General features: G+C 44.7%; 1 protein-coding gene across 1 annotated transcript; it reads left to right on the forward strand.

Moving 5' to 3' along the window:
• The first annotated feature begins 254 nt into the window (after positions 1 to 254).
• Positions 255 to 13,171, forward strand: TM4SF19 (transmembrane 4 L six family member 19). Its single transcript, XM_047699887.1, has 5 exons — positions 255 to 304; positions 8,517 to 8,718; positions 9,464 to 9,541; positions 12,436 to 12,605; positions 12,866 to 13,171. The coding sequence occupies exons 2-5, from the start codon at positions 8,518 to 8,520 to the stop codon at positions 13,044 to 13,046; spliced, it is 630 nt and encodes a 209-aa protein (XP_047555843.1). The 5' UTR covers positions 255 to 304; position 8,517; the 3' UTR covers positions 13,047 to 13,171.
• The last annotated feature ends 2,422 nt before the right edge of the window (positions 13,172 to 15,593 follow it).

Raw genomic sequence — 15,593 nt, forward strand, 5'->3', positions numbered from 1 at the left:
TTCCTTCCTTAGGGTCACATGAAAATGAGCAAAGGTTGGGTCATCAGGAGAGGGCTCTCCAAGAAGAGAAAAACTCCCTCAGTGGAGGCCTGTGGGCAGTGGTGTGGGGGCGCACACAGCCTCACATGCTCACTCCCCCAGCTGCCCTCTACATATACCCCGAGTCTCCCTGCCCTCTTGGAGAGTTCCTGAAACTGGCCCTGCGGGAGTCCCGGTGGGGCCGCAGGAACACAGGCCTACTCCGAAGACTGGGCCCTTCTCCAGCTTCCTCCTCCCCCATCCTGAGTCCTGCCCTTGGATGCAGGTAAGCAGAGACCAGAGGGCCAGTGAGCAGAGGGCCAAGGGCACAGCAGGGCCTAACAGCTGAGAGTGCCGACTTCCAACTCATATGAGGCCAGTCTCTGCCTCCAACCAGTTGCGTGGCTTTAGGCAAATTCTGTACCTTCGCTTTGCCTCTGTTGGTCACCTTTGGGCTTCTTCACTTGCTTAGAATACTTTCCCTCCCCAGCTTTGCCTGTGTAATTTATGCCTTGTTGTCAGTAAAGTTTGAGCTTGGTCAGCAAGTCTTCCGCTGGATTGGTATGCTTCCGTGACCCCTTCAGTGGGACACCACTGCTCAGCGCTTGGGTGCCTTGTCAGTGGCCCCATTAGGCTTTCAGCTCCTCAAGAAAAGACACTGTCTCTGATTCACCAATGTTGTCTCCAGCTCCTGGCATGGGGACTGGCAGAAAGCCGACACTTATACGTAATTGATATTGACTGACGAAGGGAAGAAAGAAAAGGCTGTCTAGGTGATGGGTGAGGTATAGAGGGACGCACAAAGAATTTGCAGTCTCTTCCTCCACATGACTTAGCTGATCACTCCTATTGTTGCCTAGTCATCTGGCCGAGGACTTGGGCACCCAGCCAGGATCTCCGGTCAGAACAGGGCCTCCCCTGAAGCCCAATCTTAAGGTTTTACCTTACTAACCTACTTATCACTTCAGAGATCAAATTAGCCAACCTCTAGGCTATCTCCTGGCTACATTTGTGGAAGCGTTTCTCAGAATGTTGTGATTTCTTGCGGAACAAAGGCAGGAGAGGAAGTGAAATGCAAACCAGTTTGAATCAGTGGGAGCAGCACGTGGCAAAGTGCTTTAGCAGGAGATCAGGGAACAGTCAGGATTCTCTGAGTTCCACTCATCCCAAAGGCCATGCTCAACAACTTCTTCCCCTCTTCCTCCTCCTCTTTCTTCTTCTTTTAAAGATTTTATTTATTCATGACAGAGAGGCACAGTGAGAGAGGGAACACAAGCGGGAAGCTCCCCACTGAGCAGGGAGCCCCATATGGGGCTCGATCCCAGGACCCTGGGATCATGACATGAGCCGAAGACAGGCGTTTAACCAACTGAGCCACCCAGGCACCCCCATGCTCAACTTCTTAATTTTCCCTCTGTGTGATTATATTTTTTAGTTTCCCTTATAAAACTCTTTCCTGATGGAAAAATTTCCATAGAAGAGATTGTTGGAGTGTGGGGGGGTTTGTTTTGATTATCTACTTCTAAAGATTTTATTTTTATTTTATTTTTTATTTATTTGACAGAGATCACAAGCAGGCAGAGAGGCAGGCAGAGAGAGAGGAGGAAGCAGGCTCCCTGCCGAGCAGAGAGCCCGATGCAGGGCTCGATCCCAGGACTCTGAGATCATGACCTGAGCCGAAGGCAGCGGCTTAACCCACTGAGCCACCCAGGCACCCTGATTATCTACTTCTAGATAGGCCTTGCTCAGAGGTGGGATGACTTGAAGGTGGCCAAAGGCACTCCTGAACAAAACTCCCCCAGCCTGTCTACAGCCCTTCTTTGAAAGCCCAACTGCGCACAGGTCCTTACTTGGGCCCCTGAGAAAATATCAGTCATTTGGGACTGATAAAAAGGTTAAAGTCGTTTACTTGCTAACATTCTTGATTGGTTGATTTGCTCCAACACAGAGACACATCGAGAGCCCTGCACTCGATGATGGGACAGTCTGGGAAGGGAGGCTGCCCAGACATGCACTTATATCGCAAAGGTTAGTGGGCAGACTGTGGGGAGGATTGTTTTCCTACAGGTGCTCTGTCTCATGACAGCAGGACCTATTCATCCCCCTGAAGGCCAGAGAACCAGGACCAAGCAGCCAATACTTCAGGAAAAGAGGCCTCCTGTAGTGGGCCAGCTGGGAGAGGACTCTGGGGAGAAACACAGCATCCCTCCTGATTCCTGGTCCCCACCATTCCCTCTAGCCTCCTTGTATCCCTGGGGTAAGGGTCACTATTAATTCATTTCCTTCCCCTACTCCCCCAGTGCATGCCCCCCTGTCCTGGAGGCCTGAACTTACTTTCATCGGGGGCAAGTTCTTTTATTCACTGTGAGAAAAATGGCTTAGAGAGCAAATAACCTATGGAGAGGGCACCCAGTGAAGGACCTCTCCACAGTAAAATATTAGCAACTGCAGCAGGAAGTTCTCCGTTGGGAGGAGTTGCAGGAGGTGAGCGTGGAGGAAGCAAAGATCACCAAAGGCTGTGGAGGATGGGGATGGGACAGGGTGTGGGAGCGCGCCACCACCCCAAATGCCCCGTCAATGCTGTGTCTGGCACCAGTCTCTTTACAACGAGACAAATGGACACTAGACTAATCAAATTTTGGTTTCTAAAAACTGAGTTCTTGGGGCGCTTGGGTGGCTCAGTGGGTTAAAGCCTCTGCCTTTGGCTCTGGTCATGGTCTTGGGGTCTTGGGATCGAGCCCCGCTTTGGGCTCTCTGGTGGGCGGGGAGCCCGCTCCCCCCACCCCTCCTGCCTCTCTGCCTGCTTGTGATCTCTGTCTGTCAAATAAATAAATAAAATATTTTTTTAATTGAGTTCTTAAGTTGTAAAACTGTTTTTAAAGAGGTATGATAAAAATAAAAATGAAGGATAGTCATTTTCAGAAAGAATCCAGGAAAATAGTAGGATTGATAGGCACATGTAGGGCTTCAGTAATATTAGCGGTAATGACCTATTTTGTAAGCTGGTTGCATTTACGTGGGAGTTAATTTTCCCATACAGCTTCTAAGTACAAATATATACACTGTGTTTAATTCTTTAAACTCTGAAATATTGTATTACACATGTATGTGTAAAAGAGAGATGGGGGGTCTGGTTCACACATATTTTCTGATTATGGATGAAGTAATGTGTTGGGAGGGGAGTGTCAAGAGTCTTAGGTCAGACAGACTTACCTGACTTGAAAAGCAGCGACAGTCAACTTCTCAGGGATGTCAAGGCACTGATTTTTTTCAGATCCGCATTGACACAAGTCTACCGAAGTATCACCAGTCCTATTGTAATTCACATTTAGAAAAACGACAAGAAAACAAATAAATAGATAAATAAATATATATTTTTAAATTTATTTGACAGAGAGAGAGAGATCACAAGTAGGCAGAGGCAGGCGGGGCGGAGGGGTGGGAAATGGGGGAAGCAGGCTCCCTGCTGAGCAGAGAGCCTGATGTGGTGGGGCTCGATTCCAGGACCCTGAGATCATGACCTGAGCCAAGGGCAGAGGCTTTAACCCACTGAGCCACCCAGGCGCCGCAATAATTTTTTTTAAAAAGAAAAAGAAAAGTAAAACGACAAGAAGTTCATATATCAGTAAAAATGTAAAAAGGAGAAATGGCTATAGATAAAGGTGTGGCAGAGCCATTTTACAACTCACCTAAAGGAGACATTTCATTTTTCAACCCATTTCATCGATATATAATTGAAACACAACTGACCAACTTTCAGAGCCCAGCTTGGTGAGCTTTGTCACACAGTAGTGTATTCACTACCAGAATCTAGATACACAACACATTTCCATCACCTCCGCAAGTTTCCTAATGCCCTTATATGAATCCCCTCTCCCATTCCCTGCCCCTGGCAGCCACTGATCTGCTTCCTGTCACTAGTCTTGCCTTTTCTAGAACTTTACACAAACAGAATGTACAGTGAGTAGTCTGTATGATTGTTTCTGTAGTGGTTTTTCTCTGGCTTCCGTAGCTTACTTAGCATAGGCTTTTCAGATTCATGCATGTGGTTTCGTCTAACCAGTAGCTTAGTCTGTTTGAGCGCCCCCTGGAGGTACTCATTCGCATGAATAGACCACAATTTATCTATTCACTTATTGATGAACGTTTGAGTTATTTCTTATTTTTTAAATTCATTTTTCTGTCATGGTAAAATGTGTACATCATCAAATTCGTTATTTTAACCATTTTATTTTTATTTATTTTTTTTAAAGATTTTATTTATTTATTTGACAGAGATCACAAGTAGACAGAGAGACAGGCAGAGAGAGAGAGGGAAGCAGGCTCCCTGCCGAGCAGAGAGCCCGATGCGGGACTCGATCCCAGGACCCTGAGATCATGACCTGAGCCGAAGGCAGCGGCCCAACCCACTGAGCCACCCAGGCGCCCATTTTAACCATTTTAAAGTGTCCAATGTAGTAGCATTAAACGCACTCAAAATGCTGTGTAACCATCACCACTATCTATTCCCAAAATTCTTTCATCATCCCAAACAGAAACTCTGTAACCATTAAACAGTAACTCCCCATATCCCTATCCATGGACCCTGGCGGCTACTAATCTACTTTCTGTCTCTGTGAAGGCACCTACTCTGGATATTTCACAGAAGTGAAATCACACAGTATTTGTCCTTCAGTGTCTGACTTATATTATTCAGCATATGCTCTCAGGGTTCATGCATGTTGTGGCGTGTTTCAGAACTTCTTTCCTTTTTATGGCTGAATAATATTCCATTGTGTGTATATGCCATATTTTGTTTATCCGTTTATCTTCTGGTGGACACTTAGATTGTTTCCATATTTCTTATTTGTAGTTATTACGAATAAAGCTGCTATGGGCATTCAAGTCCTAATCTTTGTGTGGACATGTGCTTTCATTTCTTTTGGATAAATATTTAGAAGTGGAAATACCTGATCATTTGGTAAGTAAATGTTTAACTTCATAAGAAACTGCTAAGCTAATTTACAAAGATGGCTTGTACCATTTGTATTCTCACTAGCTACCTGTGAGCGTTTGGGTTACAGCACATCTTCACCAACGCTCATTAGAGGCCAACTTTTGAATTGAAACAATTCTGGTGGATGTGTAGTAGGATCTTATTTTAGTTTTAATCTGCGGTTCCTTATGTTAATGATGTTGAGCATCTTATCATTTTTTTTTAAAGATTTTATTTATTTCACACACAGAGAGAAATTACAAGTAGGCAGGGAGGCAGGCAGAGAGAGAGGAGAAAGGAGGCTCCCTGCTGAGCAGAGAGCCTGACTCAGGACTTGTCCCCAGGACCCTGGGATCATGACCTGAGCCGAAGGCAGAGGTTTTAACCCACTGAGCCACCCAGGTACCGATCTTTTCATATTCTTAGTTATCATTCATATATCTTTTGTGAGATGCAATGAGGTATCTGTTTAAATCTCTTTCCCCATTTTTTTAAAACATTTTATTTATTTATTTGAGAGAAGAGAGAGACAGTGAGAGAGAGCATGAGCGAGGAGAAGGTCAGAGGGAGAAGCAGACTCCCCGTGGAGCTGGGAGCCCGATGTGGGACTCGATCCCGGGACTCCAGGATCATGACCTGAGCTGAAGGCAGTCGCCTAACCAACTGAGCCACCCAGGCGCCCTCTTTCCCCATTTTTAAAATAAAGCTCTTTGTCTAAAAGAGTTTTAAGAGTTCTTCACATAGTCCAGTTACAAGTCTGTTATCAGATGTGTATGCATTCACATTCACATACCTATTTGCAAAATTTATGTTGTATTTTCTCAGTCTGTGGTTTCCTTCATGGTGTTCTTTTGTTTTGTTTTGTTTGTTTTTGAGAGGGAGACAGAGAGAGAATCTTAAGCAGGCTCCATGCCCCGCTTGGAGCCAGATGTAGGGCTTGATCCTGCAACCCTGAGATGGTGACCTGAGCCAAAATCAAGAGTTGGACGCTTAACTGACTGAGCCATGGTGTCTTTTGAGAGCAAATTAATTTTGAAATAGTTTATCTTTTTATGGGTTGTACCTTTTGTCTTTTATCTAATAAATAACCTAACTCAAGATCCCAGGGGCACCTGGTTAGCTCAGTCTGTGGAACATCTGACTCTTGATCTCAGGGTTGTGGGCTTGAGCCCCATGTTAGATGTAGGGATTACTTAAAAATAAAATCTTAAAATAATTAAAAGATCTCAATGATTTTTCCTTTGCTTTCTTCTAGAAATTTAGTAGGTTTAGACCTATGGTTCATTTCTAACTAATTATTGAATATGGTTTGCAGTAATAGTCACGGTATGTATTTTTTTGTTTTGCATATAGATTGTTCTGGCACTGTTTGAGACTATCCTTTTCTCATCGAAATAATATTTTTTTCAAAAATTGGGACGCCTGGGTGGCTCAGTTGGTTAAGCAGCTACCTTCGGTTCAGGTCATGATCCCAGCGTCCTGGGATCGAGTCCCACATCGGGCTCCTTGCTTGGCAGCGAGCCTGCTTCTCCCTCTGCCTCTGCCTGCCACTCTGTCTGCCTGTGCTCACTCTCGCTTCTCTCTCTATGACAAATAAATAAATAAAAAAAAAAAATATTTTTTTCAAAAATCATTTGCTCATATGTGTATGTCTATTTCTGAATTCTCTAGGCTGTTCTAGTGGTCTGTATGTTTTTATATGCTAGCACTTTACTTTTTATAACTTTACTGTAATTTTATAATTTTCTTGAAATCACATGGTGTAAATCTTCCAACTTTGTTCTTTTTCCAAAGTATTTTGGCTAATCTAGGACTTTTGCATTTCCATATAAATTTAGATCCAGTTTGTTAATTTCTACAACAAAACACTGCTAGGATTTTGACTGAGATTGTATTGAACCCACACAACAATTTAGAGAGAACTGACATGTTAATGATAGTAAATCTTTTGATCCATGAATGTGGTATATCTCTCCATTTATTTAGGTCTTTAATTCTTCTCAACAATATTTTGTTATTTTTACTGTACAAGTTTTGCACATATTTTGTTAAATTTACCCATAAATTTTTTTAAAGATTTTATTTATTTATGACAGAGAGAGAGAGCAAGAGAGGGAATACAAGCATGTGGGAGCTGGAGAGGGAGGAGCAGGCTCCCCACTGAGCAGGGACCCCGATGAGGGGCTTGATCCCAGGACCCTGGGATCATGACCTGAGCTGAAGGCAGATGCTTCACAATTGAGCCACCCAGATGTCCCTATCCATGAGTATTTTCTATTCTTATGCTATTCATTGTTTTCTAATTTTTATTTTTTAAAGATTTAATTCATTTATTTGAGAGCAAGAGAAAGAGAGCACAAGAGGGGTGGGGGCAGAGGGAGAAGCAGACTCCCCACTGAGCAGGGAGCTCAATGCTGGGCCCAATCCCAGGACTCCAGGATCATGACCAAAGCCAAAGGCAGATGCTTAACCAACTAGCACCCCGGTGGCCCTAAATATTGTGTTTTTTTTTTAATTTTGCAATTTATCATTGCTTATAAAATAGAAATACAATAGAATCTTTGTATATAGATTTTTTATTCTGTAACTTGCTAAACTCACTTACTACTTCTAGTAACTTTTTGATATATTCCTTTGGATTTTCTACATACATAATCATGTTACCTTACTTCTTTCTTTCCTCTTTGTATGGCTTTTGTTTCTTTCTTTTTTCTTTTTTTCTTTTTTTTTCTTATTTTTTTTAAAGGCTTTATTTATTTGAGAGGGAGAGAGATCACAAGTAGGCAGAGAGTCAGGCGGAGAGGGGGAAGCAGGCTCCCTGCCGAGCAGAGAGCCTGATGTGGGGCCCGATCCCAGGACCCTGATATCATGACCTGAGCCGAAGGCAGAGGCTTAACCCACAGAGCCACCCAGGTGCCCCTTTTTATTTTCTTATTGCACTGGATAGGATTTCCTATACTGTTGAATGGAAGTGGTGACAGTGGACATCTCAAAAATGACATTTTTTTTAAAGATTTTATTTATTTGACAGAGAGAGATCACAAGTGGACAGAGAGGCAAGCAGAGAGAGAGAGGAGGAAGCAGGCTCCCTGCAGAGCAGAGAGCCCGATGTGGGACTCAATCCCAGAACCCTGAGATCTTGACCTGAGCTGAAGGCAGAGGCTTTAACCCACTGAGCCACCCAGGTGCCCCCAAAAATGACATCTTTTAAAGAGAGAGGATGACACCTTTAAACATTTTTTCCTGTCCCAGATAGAAATAATCACTGGCTGTATAGAGGTACAAGCAAAATATGATGGGATGAATGGGGGTTGGCAGAAAATGGGGCAATTGAATTCTATCCATTGGAGACTGTTTATAAAAGGCAAAATTTTTAAGCAAGTTCTTTGGCTTTTCTTGATCTGACCCAGGGAGGTGACAGTATCTGTGGTCTGTTCCCCCTACCCTACCCTTGCTATCTGTGTTCCCCTTCCTGATGCTTCCAGCAACAGAGCTACCATGATTCTCCATCCATTGGTTCCAGGATGCTGTCCTCTCCTCATGCGATGGCATGCTCACGGACCTGCTCCCGCATCCTGGGGCTGAGCCTCGGGACTACTGCCCTGTTTGCTGCTGGAGCCAACTTGGTGCTCCTCTTCCCTAACTGGGATGTGACCTACCTGTTGAGGGGCCTTATTGGCAGGCATGCCATGCTGGGCTCTGGGCTCTGGGGAGGAGGACTCATGGTAAGTGTTTGGAGTTTCTTGGGTGTGAACTCCCCAAATACCCCTCAGGGTGGAGCAGGGAGGTGGCAGGACAGCAGTGTTTTGTTTTGTTTTGTTTTGTTTTGTTTTGTTTTGTTTTGTTTGCAAGAATGCTTGGTCTTGAGGGTGCCTGCCTGACTCAGTGGGTAGAGCATGTGACTCTTGATCTCAGGGTTGTGAGTTTGAACCCCACATTGGGCATAGAGATTACTTAAAGATAAAATCTTTTAAAAAAGATCTTATCTATTTATTTGACAGAGATAGAGAGAGAGCACAAGTAAGCAGAGCAGTAGGCAGAGGGAGAGGGAGAAGCAGATTCCCTGCTGAACAGGGAGCCTGATGTGGGACTCAATCCCAGGACCCTGGAATCATGACCTGAGCCCAAGGTAGCTGCTTAACCAACTGAGCCTCCCAGGTGCCCCTTAAAGATAAAATCTTAAAAAAAAAATGCTTGATCTAGCAAGCTTGTCTTGGGTCTATAGCAATTCCAAGGAATAGGAGACTCTAGGAAGACTTGTTGCTGAACTTTGGCTTGGGACTAGAAGGCTGGGTATAAATATTGCCATCCAGAGAGTCAGATCAGGCTAGTAATCCAACTGGGTCCTGACAGTCAAAGCCAAACCCCCTGGGAAAGATAGGATTATCAAAACCATGTGAGGTGCCCAAATGATCTATTTCAATAGTAATCAACCCAATCTCTTCTTACCATTCTTTTCTCCTCTCCTAGGTACTCACTGCAGCTACCCTCATCTCCTTCATGGGCTGGAGTTATGGCTGCTTCAGTAAGAGTGGGCCCTGCCGAAGTGTAAGCACCAGGTTCTACTCTTCTAATACTTAGAATGTTCCCACACTCCATTACTCTACAGGCAGAGTAGTAAAGAGGCAACTTCAGTTTGGGGCTTGAAGTCAGGTCCTGACTGTACTCCTTAGTAAACCTAAGCCATTTGCAAGTTCCTTAATCTTTCTGAGCCTCGGATCTTCATCTATAAAATGGGCATGAACAGTCTCAAGTTAAGGGAGTGTTTATTGAGCCAAACATGTCTATTAACTATGATTTTTAGCCTATTGAACAAAATGGACATGAATTAAGTGTGCTATAGTCATGTGTCACTGATAAAAAATTTCCTGGGGCACCTGGCTGGCTCAGTGGGTAGAGCATGCACTCAATCTCTGGGTCGTGAGTTCAAGCCCCATGTTGGGTGTGGAGTCTACTAGAAAGACAAAAAGAGAGAGAGAGAGAGAAAGAAGAAAGAAAAAAAGGAGAAAGATAGAAAAGAAAGAAAGGAAGGAAGGAAGGAAGGAAGGAAGGAAGGAAGGAAGGAAGGAAGGAGGGAAGGAAGGAGGGAAGGAAGGAAGGAAGGAAGGAAATTTCCTGGTTATTTTGTTTAATTTTTCTTAGAATTAGAAGGTTTCCTGGGCGCCTGGGTGGCTCAGTGGGTTAAGCCGCTGCCTTCGGCTCAGGTCATGATCTCAGGGTCCTGGGATCGAGGCCCGCATCGGGCTCTCTGCTCGGCAGGGAGCCTGCTTCCCTCTCTCTCTCTCTGCCTGCCTCTCTGTCTACTTGTGATCTCTCTCTGTCAAATAAATAAATAAAATCTTTAAAAAAAAAAAAAAGAATTAGAAGGTTTCCAGAAATCATCTAATGACTAGATTCTAGCCTAAGCCCTCCATTTTACAGAAAATTAAACTTGGGCCCAGAGTAAATTTGCACTTATCAGTTACAGCAACATTTATATATACTTGAAAAATTTCAGTACATGTAAGTATAAGATATGTTACTTATTCAGTCTCAGACATATGAATTTGTGGCCTCCTTACAGTAACTCTACCGCCTACTTTGGTATCTGCATCCCACATATTGGGAACCCCACTGATTCAGAATTATATATTAAAGAATTAAATACAAATACCCATGCACTTCATTCAGTATCTTCTCTCAGTCTCCTCTGGTTTTCCCCTCAGTGAATGAGTGGTTCTCAGACTTGTGTGTGTATCAGAATCCCTGTAGGGTTTGTTAAAACAGATTGTTCGCCCCACCCCCCAGATTTATTTATTTTCCTTCCTTCCTTCTTTCCTCCCTTCCTCCCTCCCTTCCTTCCCTCTCTCTCTATCTCTTTCTTTCTTTTTAAAGCTATATTGTCTGAGGAAAGGAGAAGGTTGGAGAGACAGGAGAGTTGACTTTATTTATTTATTTATTTATTTATTTATTTATTTATTTATAGAGGTGGGGAAGTAGCAGAAAGACAGGGAGAGAGAGACTCCCAAGCAGGCTCCACACCCAGTGCAGAGCCTCATGCAGGGCTGGATCTCACAGCCCTGAGATGATGACCTGAGCTGAAAGTGAGAGTTGGATGCTTAACTGATTGAGCCGCCCAGGTGCTCCAGCCCAACTTTTCTGGTTCAGAAGGTGGGGTGAAGTGGGAAGTTGTACATTTCTAGCAAGTTTTCAGGTGATGTGATGCTGCCGGGGCCAGGACCCCATCTTGAGCATTTCGTTGGCCCTCCCAAGCTCTAAACCAGCTTGACATTGTGGGAAGAGGCCTCCATGATTCTATATAAAAACTGTGCATATGTTTTATTTAAATTTTTAAAATACGCATTCTTTTGAAGGGAGAAAACAACCTAGTAGTCTGAGAAAGAAGCCAATTTAAAACCAAGCTAGACTCCTGCCTAGGAAGTGAACTCATTGTTATCTTCGGGGAGGGAAGTGCACAGACTAAGTGCAATGAGAGAACAGGGGTCTGTTCCAAGCTGACTGAAGTTCCTCTCTGTCCCTGTCACCCTCCCTCCCTTCTTTCCTACCTCCTTCCCTCTTTCTTCCCTTGTTTCCTTCATGCTTGATTTAAGAAAGAGTGGAATCGGCATTAGTTGCTGGGAACTGTTAAGAATACAGCTTTCCCTTAAAAGAGTCAGAAATAGGCATGCAGGGCACCTGGGTGGCTCAGTCAGTTAAGCGTCTGCCTTCTGCTCAGGTCATGATCCCAGGTTCCTGGGATCGACTCCCGAATCCTGCTTCTTGCTCAGCGAGGAGCCTACTTCTCCCTCCCCCTGTGCCTGGTGCTCTCCCTGCTTGTGCTCTCTCAAATAAATAAAATCTTAAAAAATATTTTTTTAAATAGTAAAAAAGAAATGGGCATGCAATGACCATCCAACCCTTCTACCCAGAGGCTATGTAAAATTTTTTTTTAAAGTTTATTTATTTGAGAGAGAGAGAGAAAGAGAGCATGCGTTGGTGGGGGTAAGGGTGGAGGGAGAGGGAGAATATTAAGCAGACTCCATGCCCAGTGTGGAGCCTGACATGGGGCTCCATCTCACGACACTGAGACCATTACCTGAGCTGAAATCAAGAGTCAGTAACCAACTGAGCCACCCAGTGGTCCCTGAGTGTAAAAGTTTTTGAAGCCAACCTGTTGAGAAGCTCTGGAGGGAGCTTCCCTGGGTCAGGGAGACTCAGGTCCAAGTGCCACTGCTTCCCGCCTTCTCAGTGCTTTCTTTCCCACCACTTCGTGGCTCTGCCCACAGACCCCTCATCAGCCGCCCTGCCTTGGGTGTCCTTTAAAGGAGCTGCCAGGGGAAGCATTATCCCCACATGATATGACAGGGAAAGCCTAAGTGCTGGAGAAGTTAGGTTTGTCCAGATCACCCTATCACCTGGTCATGACCCCATCTCACCTCATGGCTTCTTCCCTCCATCTACAGATGTTCACTGCTTTGCTGTCCGGTAGCCTGGCTATTCTTGGAGCCTTGATTTGCTTTATCACTTCTGGAGTAGCCCTGAAAGATGGTCCATTTTGCATGTTTGATGCCTCATCCTTCAATCAGACACAAGATTGGAAATATGGTTACCCATTCCAAGACTTGCATAACAGGTAAGTGGACGGAGACTTGGGTTTTCAATCTTTTCAGAGAGACACACAGATGGACTACAAACTCCTCGTAGCCACACATTCTAGCATCTCCCATCTCTGATGCTCAGCATTTTGCCAACACAGCAAATGTCACCCTCAGAAATCTATGCCTAGGACCGTGGCCGGGGGGAAGAGGGGCCAGGTTTCTATTGAGTTGCTTACTTGGCTTTTCTTACTTATTCCTCAACCCCTGGTCTCCTTTTTTTTTTTTTTTTGGATAGGAATTATTTGTATGACGACTCCCTCTGGAACTCTGTGTGCCTGGAGCCTTCTAAAGCTGTCATTTGGCACGTGTCCTTCTTCTCCATGCTTCTATGCATCAGCCTCCTCCAGATTCTCTTGGTGGTCATTCATTTTTTCAACAGCTTCCTGGGTCTTTTCTGCAGCCTCTGTGACAAGTGATAGGGAATGTCCTTTCACGCATGAGAGTTTTCCTCAGAACAGACCTTGAATCTCTTCTGCAGAATGGATTATAAACAAACTTTCCTTTTAGGTATTCCTGTAGTGATAATAACGGCAATGATTCCTTGCACGCATGTTGAGTGATATATGCATTTTAAATCACATTGTAAACTGCAAGATGATATATCAGTAGAAGGAATAATTAGGTCATTATTATTGTGCAGGAACTTACAGTTCATCAAATGTCCTCCAGCTGTGGTCTCATTTCAGCCTCTTAACAACTCCATAAAACTGGCCACATGTCACAGATATGGAAGTTGAGGCTCCTAGAGCATAAGGGACTTGCTGCCTAAAAGCACTCACCTGGGTTCAGGTAAAGTCAGCACCTGAGCTCTTATCTTTTAAATTCAAGTTCACCAGTTGTTATGAATGGAATTGTGTGTCCTCAAATCTCATAGGTGGAAGCCCTAAGCCCCAATGTGACTATATTTGTAGATAGAACCTTTAAGAAGGTAACTAAGGTTAAACGAGGTCATAAAGGTAGGACCCTAATCCTTACAAGAAGAGGATGAGATACCAGATCTCTCTTTACACACAAGCACAGGAAAAGAGGCCCTGTGAGGACTAGCCAGAAGGTGGCCACCTGCAAGCCAAGGAGAGGGCCCTCAATAGAAGCCAGCCTTATTGGTATCTTCATGTTGGGACTTCAAGTCTGATTTATTAGAAAAATAAATGCATGTGGTCTCAGCCCATTCAGTCAGTACTATTTTGTTATGGCAGCCTGAGCTGATTAATTCACCAATATTTTCTTCTTCAGTGTTCGGTGCGGTTCAGTAAGTGCTGTACACTGGAGTTTCCACTGTATACTGTTGTGTGCCCAGTGGATCTAAAGATGACTGAGGCATAGTCCTTGACCTAGGACCCTGCCTTGTCCTTGAAGAGCTCATGATCAGGGTAGAGGAACAAACACATCTATAAACAATTTAAATATCCTATGGTAAGGGCCATGTTAGAGGTCAACAGGACACAGAGAGAGTTCAAAGGAAGAGCAAAACTCCAAGAAGAGGGTCTGTGAGAGATCAAGGAAGGCACCCCTTGCGTCTGAGCTTGTTCTTGAAACCGCCCAGCGAAGAGGGGAGGAAGGGATTCCCCAGCAGAGAAAACAGCACACTCCGAGGCATGGAGGGGACACATGGGATGGAGAACTGTGGTGCCACAGTGGTTTCTCATATGGGACGTGGAGAACAGAGCACCTCTCTTTGTTGCACTTCAAGATCTTGGTCAGGAGCTAGTGCTGAATGGTGAGTAGAGTCAGGAGTGGGGTGAAGGAGATCCGCTGGGAAATTCTGATGGGCAGGGAACAGGATGAAGCAGGCAACCTGGGAAGAAATAGGGAGATGGGCACTGGCAAGAGAAGAGGTAGTAGACAGGTCCAGGGAATGAGTTAGGGAACCATGGGCTCTGGAGCCACAGAGGAGACAAAGCCAGGAAGGGAAAGCGTGGGCCCAGTTGCTGTTGTATCCCCTCCATGGTCCCCAGGTCAGGGAGGAGCTGAAGCACCAGATGCCTCCAGAATACAGGAATTCCTCTGTTACGGGGGGAGGAGGGAAGGGGAAAGGAGAGGAAACCAGGGATGGGGAGGGGAATGCAGAGGGAGTTCTGTGTTCATTCCACTATGGGCTCCATAGTCCTCCACACCTGCCTGTTCACTGCCCTCTGTGGGATTCCAGAGGACACCTGCATCCCCTTCCTTTTGCCTTCATCCCAGGACTACCTCACAGTCAGAAGGGGCTTTCACCCTGGTTTTTTTTCTCTTCAAATGAAAGCCACATTGAGGTCTTGGCTTGGCTTCCAACCAGGTTTAGGGCAGAGGGGCTTACGTTAATCTGTTCATCAGGACACTGTTAACATTTTGTTAAGAAAAAAAGTCGTCTGTCCGTTACCTTGTATATGCCTTCTGGAATGTCATCATGGAATGAGGAGGACGTTGCCTTGCTTATTTCCTGCTGGAGAAAAATATGCCCTTGGGGCGCCTGGGTGGCTCAGTTGGTTTAGCAACTGCTTTCGGCTCAGGTTATGATCCTGAAGTCCCAGGATCCAGTCCCAGGATGAGTCCCACTCCCTCTGACTGTCCCCCCATCGTGCTCTCTCTTGTTCTCTTTCTCTCAAATAAATACAATCTTTAAAAAAAGAAAAGTAAGCCCATCTTGGGAATAGGTTGTCCTTCAGCTTTCTGTTATAGCAGCTGGCACTCTATTTAGCCCATTGCTCCCCAGAGAAATCTGTTCACTCTTTAGGGCAAGGCCTGGGTTTTATTCACTTTTGTATTGCTAGCCCCTAGCACGGATGGAATAATAAAATTTTTACTGAATTAAATTACACATCTGATCTTCTGTGGTTTTAGTTGGACTGTAGTAGATAGAATGAGAGAAATCTAACTGAAGAAACCATGAAAGGGGAGAGAAAATCTGCATATTATGAGTATGATTTCTTAAGGCTGGTGAAACAGCAAGGAGTAAAATGCTATCTTCCCCTAGGAGACATTGG

This window comes from Lutra lutra, chromosome 1 (assembly GCF_902655055.1).
Source record: "Lutra lutra chromosome 1, mLutLut1.2, whole genome shotgun sequence".
Lineage (NCBI taxonomy): Eukaryota > Metazoa > Chordata > Mammalia > Carnivora > Mustelidae > Lutra > Lutra lutra.